At 43.4% G+C, this 26,294-nt stretch overlaps 1 protein-coding gene across 1 annotated transcript in view; it reads right to left on the bottom strand.

Moving 5' to 3' along the window:
• LOC306775204 (copine-9-like) overlaps positions 1-26,294 on the bottom strand; it is a gene marked incomplete at its 5' end in the record, with an annotated part of 176,786 nt that overhangs the window by 145,736 nt on the left and 4,756 nt on the right. The window contains 2 exons of the mRNA XM_079265512.1: positions 10,042-10,088; positions 16,758-16,798. Of these exons, the coding sequence (XP_079121638.1) occupies positions 10,042-10,088; positions 16,758-16,798 (88 nt within the window). The remainder of the gene's footprint in view (positions 1-10,041; positions 10,089-16,757; positions 16,799-26,294) is intronic.

Genomic DNA, 26,294 nt, shown 5'->3' on the forward strand with positions numbered 1-26,294 from the left:
TGACACAGGTCTGTCTTGGACAAAAGCTCTGCCTCTGGTTCTGATGTACATGAGAATGAGAAAGCGAACACGAAGCAATCTGAGTCCTTTTGAGATACTGTTTGGTTTTCCTCCTCATGTAGGAACTGAAGCACCAGGGGCGCCACTTCCCTCAACCGCCTTATGCGAACATGAAATGTTAACATATTGTGCACAATTGTCCTCTGCTCTATCTAACATAAGACAACAGGTGTCTGCTGCCCTCCAGAGACCAGCTGAAGGACCTCTCCATAAGCTGCAGCCTGGTGATTTCGTGATGGTGAAAGATTTCAGAAGGAAGCATTGGAACTCACGACGTTGGCTGGGTCCATTCCAGGTCCTCCTCGTCACTCAGACGGCTGTCAAAGTAGCTGAGAGGGCAACCTGGGTTCACGCGTCACATTGCAAAAAAGTTCCAGACCCAGGAGAAGCTTCAGGTGAGCGAGCACCTACACCAAGTGTCAGCCAACCGGCACCACCGAGGGACGAGAGACGGACGATGGTGCGATCGACAGAGGAGATGCAGTGATTCACGGACGGGATCACAATGGGCAGTTAGCCGACAGACACATGCGTGTTCTGTGTTAACTGTCTACAACTCGACGTGGATGCCACGCAAGAAAGACGGCTGGAAGAGCCCCTCTCGACACGTGTTTATGCCAACAAACACAAGAAAAGAAGACCGGTCAGGCCTCTAAAGGACGAAAAAACTTTTTATTATAACTATATTCACATTATTGCTCGTTTTGTTTTCATTTCATTTCTGTATAATTCAATCTGTCTGAGCGGACCAAAAGAGTGGCAGGATAACAGTGACTCTGACAGTTTTGTGGAAACCTCACGGTGACAACACAAGCAAAACTGCTCACACAAACCAGTTGCTCGGGTGAATTCCATACAAACTGGTGGCTGTTGCACTCTTTCACCATGGAACGACGACGCCCCTGGAGCCCACTGAGGAGAGTGGGGGGGACTCGTTTCACTTATTGTTTATTTGTGGTCATTGGGTTATGTTTTTTATTACCGCTCCTTTTATGGCACCACAAACAGATGAAGAGCAGCCACGACCAGCGCAACAACACGACTTTTGACTCAGACAATGACAACTCAACGACCCCTGGGGGTGCGCGAGCTGCCTCTAGGGGGTGCGCGAGAGGAAAAATGTAATGGCGGTGCAGTCCTGTCTCCTAAAAATGACGTTCCCCCAAAACTAAAATGCATTCTCAATTACGTTTTACCACGAACGTATTTTGTCCCTGATTACGTTTGTGTTTGACACATTACAAATACGTTTCTCATCAACATATCTTTGCCATACTCTAGTCTTTATTATTTTTCTATGATCTGCCTCGCCTCTACCCCGCCACCCACAAGTTATTGCCCCGCGGCCTGTTCCGAGGGCTGACAGACCTGACGATCGGGTGCCTCACGGCGGGGGCGGCTGGAGACCTCGCGTCCCGGCACCAACGGGTGAGCGCGCGCCACTCGGAACCATGAAACCAAGTCCCGGATTTCACCCGGGGGACATTCTGGAGGTATTGTGACCGGGTGATGTGCCTCGTTGCTGGGGAGGTATGAGCCGAGAGTGGCGGGGTGTTATGGAGGTATATATTACAACTCGGTGTTGTTCCCGTGCGTGGATGAGCGCATTTCTGCCGGAGACAGGCGGCGTGTTGTGGTAGTATTCTGACCGCGTAATAGGGAGAAGGAGAGGCGGTGGTGGAGAGGGAAAAATGTTAAAGAGATGGTGGAATGTATGATTGGAGAGAGAGAAGCGAAAAAGTTGGACGTGATCCCGGTGTCCAACAACACTGTCGCGCGCATCGATGCTTTGTCCGAAGACATCCTGGCTACATTAGTCGGTCGCGTGAAGAAGAGTGAGTTTTACTCTCTGCAAGTAGACGAGCCTACAGATGTGGCCAATCTGGCCAATCGTCCGTTACCTCCGTAACGTTACGTCCGTTACCTTTTCGAAGGCACGGTGCAGGAAGAGTTTTTGTGTTTTTTATCTTGTAAACAAACGCCACGCGCGAGCAACCTGTTCTCTCATTCGTCCGATTTTTATGCGGCTCTGTTGCTTTTTTTTTTTTAAGGTGTGTGTGTCGGGGGGGGGGGGTTGGGGGTGCGTGAACCCGGGGGTGCGGTCGGGATGTAGAAGGGGGTGCGTGGCCTAAAAAGTTTGGGAACCGCTGATCTAGATAATACTGTGCAATGTTTTATTTCCATGGCCTCAAGAGGCTACTGTGGTGTTTACGAAGATAGGATGAACAGTACAGAGTGTAGTAGACATCACCCAATGACTAGGTTCAGCGGGGATAGCGGTTCAACCTCTGACTTCGTCACCCACGCTGAGTATCCACCGACTATACAATTTAAACAATGTTACTCTAGGAACGGTAGTCATCCCGTAGGAAGTATCCCGTTTAACATGTGCACCTATACGTTCATAGGGGGTTACATCACCTGGGCTTCTGATAAATTTATACCCACCAACCCCACCGATTGTCCTCCACAAAGAACATGCCTCACCATAGGAAAGGGGATGATGCCACAGGCTAATGGAACGTACTCAGTGGAAGAAGGGTGGTGGTTGTGTGGTCATTCAGTATATGCATCTCTCCCACCGAACTGGGGCGGAGTATGTGCACCTGTTCATGTCACAGACAACACATTCATTATCTCCACCGTAGCAGCAGTCTCTCCTAACAGAACTAAACGAGAGACAGGTCTACATCCAGACAACAGCTTTGCACCTCACGATTCAGTTTGGGGTTCAGACGTCCCGGAAGAATTCAAACACAGGAGCGTCGGCGCCAAAGTTGTCCTTTCACTGTTCCCTCGGTTGGGAGTGGCCAAGAACATGTTACGTTTAGAAACTATTGATTACCGACTGAAGAGCTTCCTGAACTACACTCTTGCGGCGTTCACAGGAATCACTGAAGAATTGACTGGCCTGCGCCTTATGGTTATGCAAAATAGAATGGTTTTAGATCAACTGACGGCACCACAGGGTGGCGTTTGTGCTATTGTTGGGGAAAATTGCTGTACTTATATTCCAGAAAATGACGCTGATGGTCATATCATTGCACAAGCAATTCACAACATCACTAAAATACAGGAAGCTATGGTTAAAGATGGTACTCCATCTCCAGACTGGCTTACAGGTTTATGGTACTCATGGAAGGGAATTTTGATACAAGCAGCCATTATCCTATGTGCTTTCTTTGTATTTGTACTTTGCGTAATCCCACTACTCAGAAACATGATCTCTCACCTATTCACCAAACAGCTGACTATGTATTGTCGTGTGGCAACTAAAGACCAACAACTTGACCTGTTTCCTATTACTGACTATGCGGACGACTTTGACAGCGACACTGACTCCTTTGATGATTTTGATGCGCAGGTCTAAAGACAGTTTTTGATTTATATCTTTTTATTCTTTTGTGTTTATTGAATTATATTGCCTGCTACATTTATGGGATCTTTTATCTCACAAGAACTGTTTTTCTTCAGATATTTCAAGTGATGTATTTTCAAATCATACTTTTGGGTAATACTTCTGTTGTTATTGAAATGTCCTTATGACATATTTTTACTATATTGTGTGATTACTATGTAATCAAAGAGTGGAATGTTATGGGAAAATATGTCCTCGTCTTATGCTTTAGGTTTGAAGAATGTAAGTCTTTAAAAGTGCAGGCACAAAACCTATTTGAGTAGATGATTCTATCAGTTTTGCATCCAGGTGTCTTGTTATTTGTTATCTGTTATCTTATCTGTTTTCCTGTGCATTGTTTCTGTCTTCAAAGACGGCGACACACAGAGGTCTAGATTACGGTACTTCCTGATGAGCATCAGCTGAAGAGCATGACCCTCTGTGTATATGTGATGTGTGATGGTAAAACAGGCTTATTCAGACTCTGTATTTCTTGTGACTGAACTCTTTGATTGGGTCACAGTGACCTAATCAAAGGAAGCAGTATAAATGTCCATGCATTTGACTGTGTTATTCAGAGCACCTCTTGCAGATGACGTGATGTGTCTGTGAGACTGTGCTCTCTTTGCTTGCAAGCAAATAAATTTACTATTACAACTTTGATCCTTCATCAAGAACTCTGTTTCATTTGACATTGATTTGAAAACACTTTGACACTCTTCTCCCGACTATTCATAGAAATATTCCACAACAATGCACACATGTGTTGTGAGGCGATCGTTTGAACAGGGTTTCCCTCAGGGGCAGAGATAGGAGCTGTGTGTGTTCGTGTTACGGAAAACACGAGGAATAAAAGGGGAGAGAGAGGAATCAGAGTTTCTGTGTGCGATGTCGCGTTGTAGTGAAAATGAGGATCGCCGATCGTATCTCACACAAGTTGCCGTTGTCGCTTTGCGAACAGACGACACTTATGCCCGATAGTCGCGTTTCCACACTTCACTCACAGAATCGATTCAAGGAAATAGAGCAAGAACAAAAATGAAATCAAATAATCCCAAAAGCAACACTCAAACAGTTAATACACAATGCAGCGGAGCTTCTCTGCTCCGTAAGGAGTTGCGCAATATCTCAATATCACGCGACAGTAACTTAAACACACAAAAACACGGGAATATCAACATATAAATGAAATGACCTGAATTAAATTTACGTTAATTTAAGCTAAGTGTTGGGGTCTGACCAAATGGCTTCAACATGTGCTGTGAACAAAGAGAATCAGGCTTTCACTTTGTCAAGCAAAGGTTTCATCCTGATTTTTAGTTTGAGGAGAGCAAAGGAATTTCACACTCGGGTGTGAATTCCCCCTCCCCCCAAAAAAACTATGGTTCCTGAAGTCACCTGAATGCACCGCTGCAATCTCATTGGCCGAAGGCCAAGCGAACCCAGGACCCCTGTGGTTCGACCGCTGTTCTACAAAACTGCCTGCAGCCCCCACCTCAAAGCTTTTTCCAACATTCCCTCCGGGGTAGCAGGAGGCACGCAAACACTCTCTTCGCCCGGACCCCCCGTCCAGGCCACAGACGATCCAGCTTCCCCGCCAGCGCGACGCTGGCCACGAGGAAGCGACGGCCCTTCTCCCCTCCTCAAACCCTGTCAGGTCACGAGCCATTTCGCTGGACGAAACAGCAGTGTTCCACGCTGAGTAAAGGCCCACTCCGCCCGCGATAACGAATCCGCTTCAGCGATCCGTTCTCTGCTTTTTGCTCCTTTTTCTTTCCGTGCACACTCCGGCAGGAAGACGTCTAATCCTCTCCTGACCGATGATTACCGGGAGACGTACGGACCACGTCGTCTCAGCCGAAGTTAAACTGTCCTCCCTGCAGCGAGGATAGATCACGTCTGCGTTTCGCTCCAGAGCGAGCTCACGCCACGACAACACAGCGCCGGCAAAGCCGCGCTGCAAGCAGCCTGCCCCCCCCCTTCCTGCGGAAGAAAAAGGACCGCTTTGCCATGAACACACTTCCACGTTGCAACGAAGCATCGACAAGTAAGATTCTTGGCATCTGGGCATAGCTTAGCTTAAATTAACGTAAGTTTAATTCAGGTCATTCATTTATATGTTGATATTCCCGTGTTTTGTGTGTTTAAGTTACTGTCGCGTGATACCGAGATATTGCGCAACTCCTCGCGGACGAGAGAAGCTCCGCTGTATTCGTGTATTAACTGCTATGACTGTTTATTTGGGATTATTTTCATTCATTGTCTTCCACTCCGTGTGGGAGACCTCTTTTCATTAACTCGACTCTGTGAGTGAGCTGAGGTGCGTGGCTTATCACGGCATATGTTACCGGCAGTTCAAAGACGACAGCGGTATACTTATGCGTGATAGAACCAGCAAACTCAGGCTCACTACAACGCGGACCGCACGCAGAAGTTTGATTCATGACCCCCACCTTTTTTCCCTTTCTTCCTCCTCTCACGCAACACGCACACACAGCTCCTAGCTCTACCCCTGGGGAAACCCCGTTCAAACGATCGCCTCACATCACGTGCTGCCCAGGCACACGTGATTACGTATAGCAGTCTCACCGCCATTTCGTCCGAGTCACTCGACTCCGCCATCTGGTGGTAGTTTAGCTGTAGTATCTTAAGGCCCCTCCCCTTTTGGCCCGCGTCACTCGACGCCGCCATCTTTGTAGTCTTTAGCGGTAGCTGTAAGACTCTCCTTCCTTTTCACCCACAGACCCACACACACACATACACACACACACACAGACATACACCCTCATCCATTTTATTCATTCTTTAGTTTAGGCATATAAAATTGTATGATAACGTTTGTTGGTTGCAATATTAATTGATTTGATCATTTATTATTTTGATTTAATAAACTCTGTTATACTTTAAGGAGCAGTCGTCTGTGATTACTTGTGCATATGTATTTGATAAGACTGTATGTAGTAGCCTGTGCTCGAACTTAAAACCTTCACTGTCACTGAATGTATAGTCATACACAGACTATTGACATTATGAGTGACTACTAATTATGAGACTTAGTTTTATCGTTTGGTTATTGGTCCCTGTTCGCAGGGTGGTGCCCCGTTGTTATTAATAATCATTAATAATTGTTACATACATCAATAATTCTATTGATGTCAAGAATTCAGTTTCTTAAATGCTGATAACCCAAACACGCTCCTTTAGTTCCCAACATAAGCTATGCCCAGATACCAAGAATCTTACTTGTCGATGCTTCGTTGCAACGTTGAAGTGTGTTCGTGGCAAAGTGGTCCTTTTTCCTCGTCAGGAATGGGGAGCAGGGGGAGCTTTCTGGTCGGCTTTGCAGCGGGCGCTGTGCCGTCGTGGCGTGAGCTCGCTCTGGAGCGAAACACAGACGTGATCTATCCTCGCTGCAGGGAGGACAGTTTAACTTCGGCTGAGACGACGTGGTCCGTACGTCTCCCGGTAATCATCGGTCAGGAGAGGATTAGACGTCTTCCTGCCGGAGTGTGCACGAAAAGAAAAAGAAGCAAAAAGCGGAGAACGGATCGCGGATGCGGATTCGTCTAGGCTGGGTAAAGGAGCCTTACTCAAAGTGGAACACTGTCGTTTCGTCCAGCGAAATGGCTCGTGACCTGTCAGGGTTTGATGAGGGTTTGAGGGTTTGAGGGCCGCGGGCTTCCTCGTGGCCTTCGGTTGCCAGCGTCGTGCTGGAGGTAGGAGGCTGGTGTGTCTTCATATGTCCAAGGACGGGTCCCAGGGCGAAGAGAGCGTTGTGTGCTCCCTGTCTCAACCGAGGTCGAAGGGAAAAAGCGTGCAGGTCCGGGGCGAAGAGAGTGTTTGCGTGCCTCCTGTTACCCCGGAGGGATTGTTGGAAAAAGCATTGAGGTGTGATCTGCAGGCAGTTTTGTAGAACAGTGGTTGAACCACAGGGGTCCTGGGGTCTCTTGGCCTTCGGCCAATGAGATTGCAGCGGTGCATTCAGGTGACCATGGTTTTTTTTGGGGGGGGGGGGAATTTACACCCTAGTGTGAAATTCCTTTGCTCTCATCAAACTACAAATCAGGATGAAACCTTTGCTTGAAAAGTGAAGGCCTGATTCTCTTTGTTCACAGCACATGTTTAAGCCATATGGTCAGACCCCAACACCTGCTTTAGAAGTTCTGGAGTTAGATATCCTCGTCTCAAACCTCCTCTCTCTGTCTCCGGCTCAGTACAGCGTGAGACTCGCATCATAGCAGAGAGAAGAAATAGATCCAGTGTGGCTACATTTTACTCCAGGAGATGCTGAGAACGCTCGTATCAAATGCAGTAAAACCCTCACAAGTAAGGGAGGAAGCAGCAGCAGTTTATCACATTTAGCCAACAAGCTGAACATCAATCTGCACAAACGCTCAGTTTGAGCAGCCGTCCATCCTCGTCCACTGCAGGTAACGTTAGTGGTGCCATACGGAGATTGATCAGAAGAACAGGATAATAAATCAAAGATAATCACTCAGCTAATAGTTTAGCTGCGATTGTATTTAAAGGATTTGGGAACTTCTTGTAGATTGTCGGGCTGAGGTTGTAGCCATGACCCAGCCCACCAATGCACACAATGCGATGCAGATAACTTCAAACGTATACAAGCATCCTCTATCCGTCTCTTCCTCCTCTGCTGCTCCATGTCACACTTTCACATGCTTAAAACAACTCAACGTTCCCGTTTGTTTGGTGCTGGCTGCCGGTCAGATAGCTGTGATCACAGAGACATACACCTGCAAAGTGATCCATACATGGACCACCGCTTTACAGTGTGTGTGTGTGTGTGTGTGTGTGTGTGTGGGTGTGTGTGTGTGTGTGTGTGTGTGTGTGTGTGTGTGTGTGTGTGTGTGTGAGTGACTGTATGCCGCTCTGCTGAAAGCCTCCTCCCCCTGTGAGACTGATTGAGGCTCACTGAGATCTGTGTATGTGTTTGGATCCCCGCTGAGGTGACACTGATTTTCTCTGATAGCACAAAGCACAAATTACTGCAAGACAGAGAGTGAGCGACACCGAGGCAGAGAGGAGGAAGAGAAAGAGCTTGTCTATATGTTTACACAGCCTCGGTGTTCGACAGTGGCCGACCTCCCAAAGCGTCTCGATGGTTTTTCCAATTTATGAATTCCTATATTTGGCTGCGGAGGCTTCACAGAGGGGCTTAGTTTTTATTACATTCTGTTTGCTATGAAACTCTCTGATCAGTATGACCGTCACAGGACGTTTCTCTTCATGCCTGCTTAGACTCTTTTAGTTGTGACCTCACTGGAGGAAAGCATGGGCCATTTTATTTCATCTCCAATATTCTGAGAATGACAGAATGCTTTTCGGCGGATTGCTCTTCTTTTTTTAACCTTGGCTTTGTGTTCTTAGATTTTTTTTGCCATTTTAACAACATGTTTCATTTCATCAGTGAGTAAAAGTGTTTCTGCTCTCCAATACAAAGCCAGTCAAGCTCTAGCATTCTAAAGGGACAGTGTGAACTTGAACTAACCACAGCATATATTTCTCACTCTAGAGCTTGATGTGATTTCACAGCACAAGTGCTCATTTTGAAATTGGATACTTCAGACTGCAGCCACTGCAGGATGAGCATTTGTTATGAGCAGTCCTGATGGCAGGTGGCAGATATTGTTGCAGCCTAAAACATATTTCGTCATAGTTTCTCTTTATAAACATCTGATAAATACAGCATTGTGCTAGTTCAAACTATATTTAACAGTAGTTGGATGTAGACTGTAAGCTTCAAATCATAGTGGTTCATCGGACAAAATAATGAAGTGTAATAAAACTATAAGATAGGCAGTATACTAGTACATTATGAATAGAATACATTTACAGGATGGAAGAAGTAATGCACAGTTTGAATATAACATCACACACAGGTCTGACAAGGCAACAATACAGAGAAGCATCGTTTGAACAAACCAGCACTGACACAGGGACAGTGCTGGCCAGCTGGTGAGCCCGGAGCCCCAGGTCACAATAAGAAATGCTAAATGAAATGAGAAAACAACACCAGGCAGGTACAGTCGCTCAGAACTAGGCCCCCTTCACATGTTGTACACCTGATGGGATTATTACAATGTTCTCGTACAAAACCAATTTTCGAAGTCTGATCTGCCAATTCCAAGTTCTGCCCGTTCCGATTCTCTTCCTATGAACTAGAATTGACAGCAAGGCTCCACACGAACGTTTTTCACCACCAGAGCCAAGCACAAGAAATTGTGTTTTTATGCAAATAACCACTACGAACAACAAAGGAAAAGGATAACATTTAGAATTGTTGGCGGGATACACTGAAATCATTTCTTAGGGCGCTGGTGAAAAGAATGTGGAGCCTTGTTGTCATTTACAGATCTTAGAAAGAAAATCTGAAACCTGGGTCAGACTTTTAGAAGAATCGGACAACAAAACTGTAATCAGCGAATCTCTAATATTTTGCTAAGATATTTTTTGAAATAAAGGCTATTTAAGTCTTCGTCTCATCAGGACCATTGTCTCTTTTTGTCAGTAGCCAACTGCATTTGATCTGAAGTGAAGGATTTAAAAGACATTCCACTCACCTCTCTCCACTCCTTGGTCCCCAGGCCTTGCACGTACAACACCACCACTGAGAAGACAAACAAAAGATAAGTTTCAGAGCTACGCACTTTTTACATTTTAAGGCAAATCATCTCAAAATCACACATCATGAAGGCAGATGATCACAGGTGCAGCACAGCTACTAGATTGTCCTTTGACTCTCTGAACCACGAGCAGTTTCGGGAGTTTTTCTCTCCGGTCACACTTTTCTCTCTGTAGCTTTGATTTCCGCTGCAATATACGTAAATGTTCTTCACCTCTAAACAACAGAGTCATGGCTAGAAGTAGAGAATATAACTCACACGTCTTCAGTAAAGAATAATTATTATAATGCCATAAATCACGAAACAAAAGAAACGGAAGTAGAATTTCCAGTTGATAATTTATTTTACCAAAATTGGCAAACAATGGAATCAAGTGTTACCAATGTTTAAAAATGATATCGTCCCCACGTGCGATATATATGAAGCTATTCACACATATACAACCTCTCCTCTCCTCTCTGCTCTGTGTTAACAGCCTGCAGCTTTGTCAGGTTGGTCTCAGGTGAATCCATCACGGTTTCCTAGTTGCGCTGAAGAGTGCAGAATTTAGAGTAAAAGATTTATTTGGGGAAAAATTTTAAATGAGACATGTAGAATACATTGTATTAATGAAATGTCACAATTTTAAGCTTAGTTACGGTTGTGTATTATGACAGAAGCGTTTGTCACACGAAGGACAACTCCTCCTCTCCCTCTCCTCTTCACTTCCACTCCTCTACCCATTCCTTTCTTCCTCTCTCTCCTCCTTTCCTCTTACCTTCTTCCCTCTCCTGTCCTAAACACTCTACTACTCCTCTCTGCTTCACTTCCCCTCCTCCCCTCTCCCCTCCTCCCCTCCCCATGGTAATGGCAGTCTGCGGAGAGAGTGCATCGTGTTTCTGCTTCAGCGGGACGGCAGGCCAGTCGACCACGACGACCCAGCTGCCACTGGGACCCGTACATATCCACATTCTCTCGCTCCGCTTTCTGCTTCGAAGAAGAAATAAAAAGCAACGGAGGGAGGAGAGGAAAACAGGGTCAAGCTAAATGAATGAATACCGAAACAGAGGGAAAGAGGCTGAGAGTTTAGGGATGGTTGGCTAACTTATTCCATTTGGTAGGAAGAGCGAAAGTGATGCATTTAGGCTTCAGGCTGAGTGACTGTGTAAGTGTGCGTGCGTGCGTGCGTGCGTGCGTGCGTGCGTGCGTGCGAGGGAGGTGTTGTGATGTGTATGGCATGAACAAGCATCCATAATGACCACAAATATATAAATATATGCACTATGGACTGCGGTGCAGGTGGCGCTCTGATAAAGAGGTATGTTTGGTTACTTGGGGTTGATAATTGTACTTTTATATATGCAAATGAATGAGGCAAGCTGGACTGCCCTAGCGCTGCCTTTTGTATTCCAAAGGGCAGAATTCTGCTCTGCTTTTTCCTGAGTTGAATTACATGCAGCTTACTTGCACATAAAAAGTCAGAAAGGTCAGTTAATTTGGAGAGACCTGGAGAAGAACACAGGTACCCAGTGAAGGAGATAAACGTAATTGTGTTGTAAGACCTCAAAATAAATCTAACAGCATATATTGTTATGCAGAAACTGGGTCATGGAGGAGCTTTCTGAAAATATTCTATATTTCTGTGCTAAACTTCAAAGCAGCAGCCAATGAATGGTGGTTTGGGGTTTATTATTTTGTGTGAAAGCAAACATTTGTGTGATGGATCATCAATGTGAGGAGAAGCCCATCACGCTGGGCTTTGCCTGGTCAGTGCTGCCCGCCTAAAGGATGTGAGCAGATGATAGCTGGAATCAAAAATCTCATCTCATGGGCATTTCCGCCGAGATGAAGGCACAGCCGAAGCCGACTGCACTCAGCCAGCAGAGACTGTAAACACAAGTCATCCAACACTCGGAGCAGGAACAGTCCAATAGGATGCGCTCCTCAGAGAAAGGCGCCACACGGCCCACTTGGAAAGGAGCTAATGTGCAACAGCAATGCTGCCTTTGAAGCCCCCCTAAAATGTTCTTCAGCCCCCCCAAATAATTTGGCATTATTGTCTTAAAAAAAAAGAAAAAAAAGTATTTTGGTGATGTCATTAAATTAAACTATTGTTTCTCACATGGACAAGTTATTTATAACTCTAACATGCTACATATGTGCGTGCGTTCTGGTTTGTATGTTTTCTCCCCCTTCAAATTACAATCCAATAGCCATCATCATACTGAACGATATAAAGTTGACACTGTCAGGTCCATTCTCCATCCATTGTGTGCGGTCCCTTTAAGAATTAGGATTTGGGAGTGATGAGGATATGAAAGCTCGTTTATCCGTCTTTCCTTTACAAGCAGGAAAATTATTTCTCTCTTTATTTGAGAAAAGTTCATATTTGTGTTGTCAAATTTCACTGTGACCCTGAAATTCTGTCTCTTGTGTTATCATATACTGAATGCAAGCAAAACTACAGAGCAAAATCACACTCTTTCTGATTGAACCAATCGATGAACTGTCTGAAACAATGGATATCCGCGGCCCCAAAAAAAATTGCGCAAACATGCCGCTCCCCTTGGGGCTAAGCCCCCCCTTTCTTTGAGTCCTAGAAACGCCCCTGTGTGTGAACATTTATTGACTCCGGCTCTGAACCGAGTCGGTACCTACAGGCGTGGATCTACCTGAGTGTTGCGTGACATTATCAGTACGTATCGACCCCGTCCTGTTGTGGCCGGACGCCTGGGTCAGGACGGAGGGTTCTAACCATGAGGACATCAAAGAGCTGAGGGGGCATCGGGGCCACAGCGAGTGCGGCTTCTGCACCATCCTGGTGGGGAGGAAGGGTTTGAAGTTCAGGACCCCTTTGACACGATCATTACCCGCCATCATGGTCCCCCACCTCTGCCCAGCACAGGAAGAAAGACTAATCTCTGGGGATGGGTCAATAAAGGACGCGTGGCCTGCTGACTGACTGTGTGTGCCTCTGATTACCTAACTGTCCCTGCCATACTGCAGTCCGTCCAGAATATGCAGCTGACTTTTTTCAGATTCTTCAATATCTACTTCAATACCATTTTATAGCTGAATATTAAATATTACATGACATAGTTACTACATAGTTACACAAAATCCCCCACATCGGCGTCTACAGATGGTACCCTTTAGGTAATAACACCTTTAAAATGACATGTAATAATTACGTTAATCATAAATCTGAGTTAAGATAACTGTCAAAATCTTTCATTGAATGGCTTCTGGAATTAAGTTCATGAATGACAAATCAGCAGATTATAAAATGTCTTTAATCCTGATGAAAGCCACGGTTTCTGCCTGTCACTGTTTTTAATCCCATAAAACTCAATGAAACGATCGTGATAAATATTCAGTTAGTTGACATTTACCCCCCCCCCCCCCCCCCGCACATGAAGCAACATTTTGCTAAATCAGAACATTTGAGGTTTATATCTTCGTAGGAGTTTTTTTATCACAATGACTGATTGTTGAGCGAGATGAGAGCTGGAGTCCGTGAACCAGATCTACAGACAGACATTAGATAATTAGGCTTCTATCACAAAGATGTACGCGTGAGAGGTTGTTGTGCTGTGAAATGAATGCAGGACAAACAAAAACTTCATTTGAGATTGACAGAAGCAGCCGACTAGTATTATGGAGACGTTCACACAGGGATTTCCTACCAGCAGTCAACGTTGACCACATGACATGAGCATGATCAGTCCATAACCTTGAGCATGTGGTTATTATTGAAACCAAGAAAGCGAAGCTCCCTTGAATTTAGTAGCTTTAACCACCATGTGTCCATAAACCAAACTTCAACCATATCATCGTCCCATCATAACACAGAGTGATGTCTAAATTGTGATGTGCAACGACAGATGATGTCGTACTGCTGTTGGAGACGTCAGATCAGGAAACACTTGGTCGTGTCGTTCTGGAGGGAACTGGCAAGATACTGTTTGACTTGGAGGACTTGTTGGAGGAATATTGGAGCAAGCTCGCGACCGTGGCTCACTGGGTTAAGAGGGTCGTCTGGGAACCGGAAGGTCAACGGTTCGATCCCCGACTGGGACGTGTCACGTCTCGAAGTGTACCTGAGCAATACACTGAACCCCCGGCTCCCCGGGCGCCGATCAATGGCAGCCCACTGTTACCTATATACAGGGATGGGTCAAATGCAGTAGTCAAATTTCGTGTATGTGTAAAAATGTATATGACAATAAAAATGGTTTCTTCTTCGACAGTGAAGGATCTTTGGGACCACAGAACTACAGTTTAACGCCTGCACAGCCAGATCATTATATCTGTCCATCCTGGGAGAGGGATCCCTCCTCTATTGCTCTCCCACAGGTTTCTTCCTCTTTCCTCCCCGTTAAAGGGGTTTTTTGGGGAGTTTTTCCTGTTCTGATGTGAGGGTCCCGGGACAAGAGGATGTCAAATGTGTACACTTTGTAAAGCCCTCTGAGGCAAATTTGTGATTTTGGGCTATACAAAAATAAATTGAATTGAATTGAATTGAATATGTTAGCACTGATTAGCAGGTGTCTGTGTCTGTGCTCACCAAACCTGGCTTGTTAAACACAACAAAAAACACTCAGCTGTAATTTGTTTTCCAGTAACTCAATAACATTGCAATTGAGGCTGTTTTTCACGGGCCAAAATTAGCATCCCAGATAATATCACAGTTAATGTAACTATGGCTGCACATTGCTAACAAAGCTAGCAAGCCGGCACTAGCTTGTGACTTCCAGTAGCTTTTGTACCTGGCCTTGCCGGTCCTCGCTCTTCCCTTGCTCCACCCTCTCATCCAAATATGGCCACCGCTGGCTTAAAAAGAAATCAAGATGGCGACGGCCAAAATGTCAAACTCAAGGTTTCAAATTGGCAGTCCATGTTGTAAGGTGTATTATCCAATGTAATTCAATTAAATGCCATTTCACACATATTCAATAACACTGGTATGTTTCCAAGATACAGCTAACACAGCCACACACACTTGTTATTAGGAGTGCAATAGATCATAAAAACATGATTCAGATTGTATCACGGATTTGAGTCACAGATCGGATCAGCACAAAACATAAAAAGGGAGAAAATATAACTTGTAAAGATGCCCTGATCTCGCTTTGTTTGTCACTGATACTATTTACTGATCATTGATTACTCATATTGGCAGATACAGATCTTTTTTTTCTTCTTTTTCTTATAGCAGCTGGTCTACAAGGCTCCAGACTATTCTTTTCCCACCGCGCCAAAATCATTTCAACTGCTCTGAAGTCTGAGTAAACCATCAGAAATTCTAAATGTTGTCCTTTTATTTTGTTATAGTCATGTATACCTGTTATTACAGCATAAAATACCCAATACAATAAGTTAGTAAATAAAAGGCTGTATTCTTATTGGTAAAAACATCTTGTCATTGTTAGTTTTAAAGATTAGAACAGGGGTCTTCAACATCAGGCCAAGGACCCCCAAACTGATAGAGAGATGGAGCAGGGACCCCCGACTATATATATTGTATACAATTGTGCTTTATATTAAACTGGGCCGAGTGCCATGTATAAACATACCTCTTTATTGTGCATTCAATACTAAGCTATTCAAATAATACACAGGTTCATATATTCATGTTTTTATTTTAAACATGTGCAAAGTACAGTGTGTAGGGAGGCCGTACCACTGCCATTTATAAACATACCTTGTCAGCTGATACCAATGCCAATATCAACATTGTCTGTCAATTGCATGATAATCATGCATACAAGATATTCAAATTGATGTTTTCATGGAAACATCAACATGGAAACGAAAAATGAGTGATGGCCTATTAGTGCCACTGCCATGCATAAAGATACCTGTTATCTTTCATACAATACTGAACTATTAAAATAATGGACATATTCATGTTTAAACTGTGTAATTAATTCACATGACTGCCTAACGGTGAGGGGGAATCCGTTACAACGCTCCGTACACCACTACTTGTTATGCAGTAGATTGACAGATGATAAAGATGGTGGTGACAACCATGATGAGGATAATGAAATGATAAACTGTGTGAACGCTGTCTACCCAAAGAACTAAATCGCTGTCTCTCTCCGTCTCAATCTCACTAATCAAGCAGAAATCCTACTTGACAGCCATTCATTTATTTTTTGTCATCCTTTGTCAACTGTGCTTTCCTCTCTCTCTCTCTCTCTCTCTCTCTCTCTCGCTCTCTCTCTCTCTCTCTCTCTCTCTCTCGTAGCCTCTTCCAAATAGCTCAAAGAGTAGCACTAATCACAGTCACTCTGTTGTCCACCACTCACTGTTGTATCCCATACTCTGTCTCTGTACGTGTGGCCAGCACTCAAAGTGTCAATCATCCTCTGGTGGTTAGCTGCCCTAATTGGAAACAAACTTGATTGAAAGTGTGCCGGTTGACCCCTAGGACGCAGCTTCTCTTTCACCGGGCTGCAAATGCTCCGGGAGACACTCGTCGTGTTCGGGCTCACTGTGCGTGATGCAGCGATTTCATAATCGCTGTGAAATTGAACACGTTCATGTTGAGCGATGTGTTGTGTAATGTAAATTGCCATTGGGTGATGTGAAATCACTGCGTTGCTGAAATTACAAACATGAAAGCTGAATTTGATTTAAAAACTGAATGAGAAAATGTCAGCATTTACCTGGATCTGACTTGGAGAAGGTGTCCATGTCCAACAGGTTTCTGCAATGAAAGGAAAGAGGTTGTTAGAGATCTCAGATCATTTAATAAAGAGTTTCAGTGTTACTGAAGTAGTGCAGCGGTGGCCCATGTCAGAGTGTGTCTTAAGCACACCTGTCCAGTGAAACAAAGAACACAGCTTGTATGTTCTTCAGCGAGAGGTCAACAGATCTCACACCTGATGTTCATGTTGCATGTGAAAATCTAGCAGTGGTATCTCGTATCAAATATCTTGGTGTAATTGATTTCAATCTTATATTAGAAAAACTAAATTTGATATCAACAAATAGTAGTAAAGTTCAACTTCCACCATGTCAGAAACTGTCTAAGTACTAAGCACCGTATTTCTCCTGTACAACACTCAAACCTGTACCGTCAGAATACCACCAGGCTCTTAAGGTACTTCACACCATTGTTACTGCCTAAGAAATCCTAATTTAGCGAAAAACGCCACGAAACTTCTTTTCACTCTTTTGGCAATGTAAGGGTACATGTCGGGGCCCAATGTGACAGAGCTGACGACGGTGAAACTGGTATACTGCCAACCCCTACGCTAAAGTCCGCTTAGGGAGGAGGTTGTGTTGGGTGGTTGGCATCTTACAAACACAGACTTTCACCCAGTAGTCCAATGTCCGTGTGCCATGTAAAACCAAGTCAACGTGAAGCGTCATAATTTCAAGCGCAGGGCCGCTGACCGAGCGTTTGTATTTGATGAGTTGGGAGTGAGAACATGTTGCTCATTCCCTGTTAAAAAATATTAAAGCTAACACTTCAGAGGATTTCATTTGTCCTCATTTTGTAGCTGCGTCAAGGGAAATTAATCTTACACACGCTAACAAACACACAGAAATCAAGTCACTGACGACATTACCACCCAATTTCCTTCTGACAACTTGACACATTCGTGAGAATTGACTGTGATAACAAACAGTGTGTTCAATAAAGAGCTGAGGAGCAGTAAGTGGCAGATTTAATGGTTCTTCTCCAGGGGGTTCGGAGCTGTCGAGATGTTGAGGTGCCAGGGCGTCTGCGGGGGAGCGGCACAGTGAGCATCCTCACACGTTGGTGTCGACATATAGTGTGTTCGTGTTCGTGTTCGTGTTCGTGTTCATGTTCATGTTCATGCTCATGCGCTGGCCTCCCCCCGCCAATACAGACACAGCTTGTAGTGCTACAACACCCAACCCAATTGGTTTGGTTAAAACCAGCTTAGGTCAGTTTGCCCGGTTAGTCCAGTTATTACCACAGAAATAAGCCCTGAATCATTACTTCACTTACTTACTTGTCCATCGCTTTCTTCTGTACAGATGTCTCTACCTGTCAGTCATCATTCATCAGCACTGCTGGTGGTTGATTTGCAGTCTATTAATACTAATACTGTAATGCTTAAAATCACGAATATATTTGCGAGCTTTGTGACACAAAATAACATACAATATAATACACATACATATTTGTATGATGTTATATTTATGATAGTCTTATTTGTGATTCATGACTAGAACAACTTGACACACTAGTAGAAATCTGCCATGTGAATCTGAGCCGACTTTTTTCAGTTACTCCATACAAGCATCATGTAGTTGTTTATTGGTGCCGTATTGCCGTTATTAATAGCCTCACAGATGTGAGCGTGTCTTCCTGTGTGCCTCTAACTGCGGGCTGGAACATACAGTACCGGTATATCTGCAGGGAACTGGAGACATTTCCTAAGGGCCATGCTGCCAAGTCTGGTTTCTTATTCAATGCTTAATCACACCATCCCTTTTCACATGTTGCTGTGTCGCTTGTATTCATTCACATTGTATGTGATGCGTGTTAAGAGTTTGAGCATCAGCAGCACCCTGAATCCATGGAATAATGAGGCTCAAATTTCACATTTTTCAATTGTTTCGCACTACGTTGCCTTGCATTTCTTCTCTCTGATGCACACGGGTGTGTAGTGAGCGATGTATTAGAGGTTGCCTTCTCAGCAGGGGCTCCACTTTGATGAGGCGATGAACCATCAGAGAGAACATGCTGCATTTCGGCAGAAATACCGGAATAATTTGCTGTGCTTATTTCTAGGCAACTGTCTTCTGAAAAACAATGAAGGTTGTTTTTTTTTCGGTGCTGCACTTTTGCTCCAAGGGCAGAGAATCTGTGTTGGTGCTTCACCTCTGTAAGCCACTAATCTTACTGAGGGGGCAAAGGTTTGTTCTTGTAATGTGGCCTCATGCTTGAGACCTTCAGGACATGATGTGGGGGGAAGTTGGGTATCCAATCAGAGCCCTCCCATGCTGCGATTGACATTCTCCCACTGAGATGTCCTGGCTCCCTGTGCTCACTGACCTCCCTGGCATTTCACTCTAAAAGCACCGCTGAAGTCACTTTTTAGCATCACACCACCCACCATGCTGTTCAGCCATCACAGCCGCTATGCAGCTCTCAAACGCCTTCACGTCCCCACATTGGAGAACGCTAGAAACTTCTGACACTCTCATCATACACTCATAAGGAACTGAACCGATAAGAGTATCGATAAGGAACTGAACCGATAAGAGTCTCGATAAGGAACTGAACCGATAAGAGTATCGATAAGGAACTGAACCGATAAGAGTATCGATAAGGAACTGAACCGATAAGAGTATCGATAAGGAACTGAACCGATAAGAGTCTCGATAAGGAACTGAACCGATAAGAGTCTCGATAAGGAACTGAACCGATAAGAGTATCGATAAGGAACTGAACCGATAAGAGTCTCGATAAGGAACTGAACCGATAAGAGTATCGACAAGGAACTGAACCGATAAGAGTATAGACAAGGAACTGACCCGATAAGAGTCTCGATAAGGAACTGAACCGATAAGAGTATCGACAAGGAACTGAACCGATAAGAGTATCGACAAGGAACTGAACCGATAAGAGTCTCGACAAGGAACTGAACCGATAAGAGTATCGATAAGGAACTGAACCGATAAGAGTATCGATAAGGAACTGAACCGATAAGAGTATCGATAAGGAACTGAACCGATAAGAGTATCGATAAGGAACTGAACCGATAAGAGTCTCGATAAGGAACTGAACCGATAAGAGTATCGACAAGGAACTGAACCGATAAGAGTATCGACAAGGAACTGACCCGATAAGAGTCTCGATAAGGAACTGAACCGATAAGAGTCTCGACAAGGAACTGAACCGATAAGAGTATCGACAAGGAACTGAACCGATAAGAGTCTCGATAAGGAACTGAACCGATAAGAGTATCGATAAGGAACTGAACCGATAAGAGTCTCGATAAGGAACTGAACCGATAAGAGTATCGATAAGGAACTGAACCGATAAGAGTATCGATAAGGAACTGAACCGATAAGAGTATCGATAAGGAACTGACCCGATAAGAGTCTCGATAAGGAACTGAACCGATAAGAGTATCGACAAGGAACTGAACCGATAAGAGTATCGACAAGGAACTGAACCGATAAGAGTATCGACAAGGAACTGAACCGATAAGAGTCTCGATAAGGAACTGAACCGATAAGAGTATCGATAAGGAACTGAACCGATAAGAGTATCGATAAGGAACTGAACCGATAAGAGTATCGATAAGGAACTGAACCGATAAGAGTCTCGATAAGGAACTGAACCGATAAGAGTCTCGATAAGGAACTGAACCAATAAGAGTGTCGGCATGCTCAGAATCAGGATCAGGATCAGAACCGTTTATTGCCATGGTATGTTGAACATACAAGGAATTTGACATGACGGGACGGGAGGTGCATAACATTTAACAATCAACAACAATCAACACAGTGCAAAGTAGAAACATATTCAAATTTACAGGCCGGCCGGCTGCCACTTCTTTTAAACAGAAGAAGAAAACACGGCTTCCCTCCACACTATCTGACTGCCTGTCTAACCCACATACACACTGACACGTCATCTGACGCAGATGTTCACACACACAGATACCATATGCTTACACTGCAGCCAAACCTGAGTCTTTGTTCTTTCTTTATATTTCAAACATGCTCTTTAAGGTGGAGCCTCCATATTGTCATTCAAGGGTGGTCAAATCAGCTTTGTGAGTTCGGACATTCATTACTGATCCGTTTTATGGTTTCTTTATGTTGTAAAGTTTCTTTCGACAAAATAATGTTGCTTATTGGGGAAAAAAAGGTGGGAAAACTGCATTGATAATAAATGTATTTATTATTGATAATAAATGTATTTATTATTGATAATAAATGTATTTATTATTGATAATAAATGTATTTATTATTGATAATAAATGTATTTATTATCAATGCCAGCTTTGAGCGAAGCAACAAACCGGTTAGGAGTAGAGAAAACTCATCGTCACAGCCTCTGTTTCATCACAGAGCTCCGATGGAGGCTGATCCGCACAAGAGCCGTCTTCAATACTGCCTGCAGACAAATCCAATAAAGGCTTTTTGCAACTGTAAATCCACACATTCCTGACACACCTCTTACCACTATGGTAGGAGTCTGGTTACCCTCCACTAGAACACAAGAAAGGAAATACCTGAAGTCCTCCATTATATATTTTAAATTTACATTCCAAAGTAGTTTTTGTTCAGCATCACTCACCCTTTGCTGTTTTGCAACGTCTCCTGGAAATTACGTATATATATTAGAGGTGTAACGATACGCGTATTCGTATTGAACCGTTCGGTACGAGGCTCACGGTTCGGTACGCATGACGAACGCGAATACGTTTGAAGTTTGACGTTTTTTTTTTTTTTAAACCTTTATTTAACCAGGTAGTCCCATTGAGATTAAAAATCTCTTTTGCAAGATGTAAGTAACAATACAAGATGTAAGCAAGATGTAAGTAACAATACTACATAACATTAAGCAGCAGTTTTTGTTTTTTATGCTTATGTGTTGCTAAGAAGACACCCCAGAAGATAAGTCACTCAGGTATAGTTCCATCATTGTTCAAAGTCAAAGAATAACTTCATGATGTTAGTTGTAATGAATAAATATTTAGGAGCAGCAGAAGTCAGATGGCAGCTGGCGCTACCATGGTTTTACTCTCTGAGGCTCACGTTACCGCAGTTTCACAAGAGGGTCGGAGAACCACGGTGGCCTTCAGGTAAGGTACATGAAAGTCCCCCTCTAGAGCCAGTGTTTGGTTTGTCCGTTCTGGGCTACCGTAGAAATATGGTGGTGCAAGATTGTTGACTCCGTGAAGAAGACCAGCTCCCTCTGCAGATATGAAGGGCTCATTTTAAGCTAATGAAAATACGATTCTTAGTTTCAGGTGATAATACACCAATGAAAACATAGTTATATAAATAGTCCATTTCTGCTGATAGATCCCCCGAAATGCTACACACTGGACCTTTTAAATGTGTAAGAAGACGGTGAAGCAGTAGGAATAGTTATAAAAGTAGGAAACGGGTGTAATTAGTTTGAACGTCATTGAAAAGTTGATTAATAGCCAATAATAGATGAAATATGTCGAATATTTTAAGGTTTGTTGGAAAGCCAATGCTAAAACTGAATGCCGCTGGCTTTAAAAGTTGAACAATGTATGAAAGACGAGGAACGTTGTGAGGTTCGAATGGAGTTTCTTGCTGAACGTATGAATAAGTAGGAGAAGAGTTGATGCTGTTTGTTGTGTTTTAGCTCTCTCTCATTCATGTGACTCATCTTATCCTCACAACAAACACACAGAAACACACCGGCTGTCCTGTTCAGTGTCTCCGTGTCTGCTCATTGTCTCGCCATCTCAGCAGGGTCTGACAACTGGAAGGCAGATATATAGTTTATAAGTAAGTAGCCCCGTATCGGGCCAGAAGTACCCCAGGATCTATATATATATATATATATATATATATATATATATATATATATATATATATATATATATTCTGGCCCGATACGGGGCTACTTACTGACTCAGCTCTCTATTAAAAGATTGTCGAGCTGGTGTTCTTGCGAGGGAACTCGCCTGGCTCTGCTAACTGCCGTTACTCCCGACGTCTACCCTGCTTCCTCCGGTCTGAGTGCACTCGGCCGAGACGCCACCCTGACCCCGGGCGCTCCCACCAGTCGCGTCGGTTATGGCAGCTTCCCTCTTCTGGATCCGTGCTCTTGGTAAATGCCAGGTTAGGTTTTAACGGCTAGGATTACTTCTAAAACCGTAAGGGATTGTTAAGTGGATTCGGTCTCTAGGATAACCTTACAGAACTCAGTTGTTAGACATACAATGGATTTAACTTTTTACTGCCACGAGGAACTTTTACTACTTGAGCAAATAAATGCACTTGAGAAATTTACTTTAAATGCAGATTAGATATTTATTGCAGGTTATATTTAGTTAGTTAGCAAGGGTTAAGCTACAGCTCACATAAAATGTTACTACACTTGATTCGTTATCTTAATTTTCTTCTTAGATTATACTCATTGGTTTTAGATGCCGAGACGGCTCGGTTGGAGCTGGATTTCAATGGTGCGATGAAAAGGTTCTTTTGGAGTTGTTAGGAGCGAAGGTCTGGCCAGACCCTCGGTCCTCCTGCTCCCGCAGCGGAGTCCGTTCAACAGTCCTCAAGGCTCAGTTATTTTCGTGAACAGAGACGAAGTCCTCGAATACTTCAGTTGCAATCGTCCGTATCTTCTTCTCAGAGCGTCTGGACGGCTCGTGTAGAAATCCCGTTTTGCTGTTTGCAAGTTACTTCTTTTATAACACTTTTGGGCTGCCTCTCCCGTCTCTCCCCCCTCTTCCCCAACACGTCCTCCCTCAGCCCATGATTAACATGACATCATTGATTTGGTGCAAGTGCTTCGAAAAGTACCAAATTTTTGTGTGTGTGTGCATGAGGAAATCACCCCAACTTCCCTGTCTGGGCGCTTACTCAATCAAGCTCTGCGCGTGTCTGGGTGTTCAACATCTGTTGTACTTCCACTTTTCCTACACACAAATTTCTAACACAGATTAGTTATAATAATCACAGTTACAGTTGTTAATCACTTTACTTAGTACCCATTTTCTTATGAAATGATTATTGATCTCATCCTTCATCATTATTGTGCTTTGTGTATTTTCTTCTCAACCACCGTTATTTCCCCATCCCTTGAAGCCAACACCCTGCTTACTTCCTCTTTCTCCGTACTTTCTACACCCAAACTGCACTATACTCAGATACACATATTATTATTATTATCAGGTTTACATTTGTTAAAATCACTTTACATTTGTTATGTAATACACGCTTGCTTTAAAATGATTATTAGATTTCATCCTTTAAACTATAATTATACGCTTTATGTCCCATTGGCCTAATTTACATACCGAACATGTATTCCCTCATTTAAGGCAGCTTCCCTGGGATCTCAACTCTTTTTGACAATATATATAAATGACTAATTTGCACCAGCAAATATGTTTTAAATGACAGTTACTGACATCTTGAATCAGCATCACAAGGAAACGTTATAAACATATCTGACATGTCACAAAATGCTGATACTGAACGCCTCTTAAAGTATTTTTAAATATTGGAATGGTTATGTTTAGGCTAACAGTGATATTAGGGAACTTGCTTGCACAACTTCTTCTTATACTTACTGCTGTCGCACCACAACAGTCTACATTGTACCGAAGATAATATAACTGACTTTAGACTGACCTCAGACAAGCATTTGGAATGAAATGGAGTAACAAATGACTAACTGCTTTTTTTAAATGTACGAATAATATACCCTTTCAGTTGAAAGAAACGATCCACAAATAACACAAATTACAATCCTTTAAAATAACAAAGAATAACCCATGATATTATATTCAATATTGTGGAAGATGTTATAATAACATGAGACAAGGAGCTTTGAGGTGTTTGCAGTAACAGTACTTCATATTAACGTTCACTGATTTATTTGACATTTTTTCATCAGTTTCGTCAGTTTCGTCGTTTGGACAGAAAATAAACTCAGGGTTCGTCACCCCACCTCAGTTAGTTAGCAGTAAGTCAAACCCATATTAAAGAGGAGAGTCAGGCAGGACTCAAGGCAGACAGGCCTTAGGCAACCGAATCCCTGCCATGAGAAAGATTTTTGTTTTTTTATCATAACCAAAAGACAAATTGTATTCCTAGTCTTAAGTAAGTAGAACTCCTTAACTTTAAAAAATATAAATTGACATAAAACAGCATGATGTACAAAACATTTAAAGAAGATGTGAGCATCAGCTGCCTGTCTTGACATTAATATACTCATTCTGTGCAGAGACATGAATCTTTCCGGCTCTCCTCTTATTCTCATTTCCCTTCTCCACTCGTGTCGTATCCATTTGAACAGTAACCTTCTTGTCAAGTATCTGAAACCAAATGGGGAAAGCAATCCACCTCATTACCACCTGGAGTGGCTTTAGGCGACAACAGGACATCTGGGCTGTTTGAGGATCAAACCCTTAATGGAATAAAAAGATGGAAGAGAATAGATCGACTGGGACATCGAGTGCGGAGACGGACTGATTTATTTTTCCTTCGGGCAAATGCTCTTCACATTACAAAACAAGCTGACTGACTTGCAAATCGAAAAAGTGAGTCAAGGCAGCGGAGTCACGGAGCAGGAGAGCCTTTGAGAAATAAAGTCATATATTCCCCTCCAGATAACCTCCCCTGATAATACACCGACGTTCATGAAATAATAAGACAGTGTCGCTACATGAAACACTTTGCATCCAAATGTCAAGTGTCTGTCAAAACACATCAGTTACATCCTCCCAGACAGAGGATGCTGATAGAAGCTAAGTTGGGAGGATGCTGAACAACTACTGCCTCCGTAGGCAGCAGTTGTTCAGATGAGACGCAATAACATCACAGTTACAATTCACCTTGACGTTTGTTTCATGTATAACAGGCTCAGCTGGTGATGCATGTCATCTTGATTCATCGTCAATGCCATTAGAGAATCCACGTTTACTTCTACTTACTTCTTGGTCACCTGAGACAGGAGGACCAGTTACCTTGTGTAACCAAGGGAAATATCAAGCCTCATGAATGGATGGAATTTGGGAGTTGTTGTTATATTTGATTTATTTACCAGGGACAGTGCACATCAATCAACATTTCAGTTTGCACCTGTTTGCACAATGTAAATGTGCCAGAGTTAGCTAGAGAGCTAATTGTTATCTGTAGTCCCTGGGCAGTTTATTCAAATTCAACAGCAAACAATATAGTGCAACACTGTACAGCACAATACAATACAATGTGAGTATATAATAACAGTGGCAGAGTTAGCAAGGTGCATCTGTAATTCACGTGATATTAATTGGGAGGCTAATTTTGGCAAGCAAAAAACACCGGAAGTTGTTCTGCGCCGCCATATTGATTAAATAGGACTACAAACAACTTTCTTCATTTATTAGAAAGATTTGTCTTTTCATGATTTGATATTTCCCTCAATAGTCTCATGTCTCCTAAAAATATGTCCTCATTTCCTCTCTCCTCGCATGGTTTCCTTGCATCTCTCCATGCAACCCTGGTGGGAG

This window comes from Melanostigma gelatinosum (assembly GCF_949748355.1).
Source record: "Melanostigma gelatinosum genome assembly, chromosome: 3".
NCBI lineage: Eukaryota > Metazoa > Chordata > Actinopteri > Perciformes > Zoarcidae > Melanostigma > Melanostigma gelatinosum.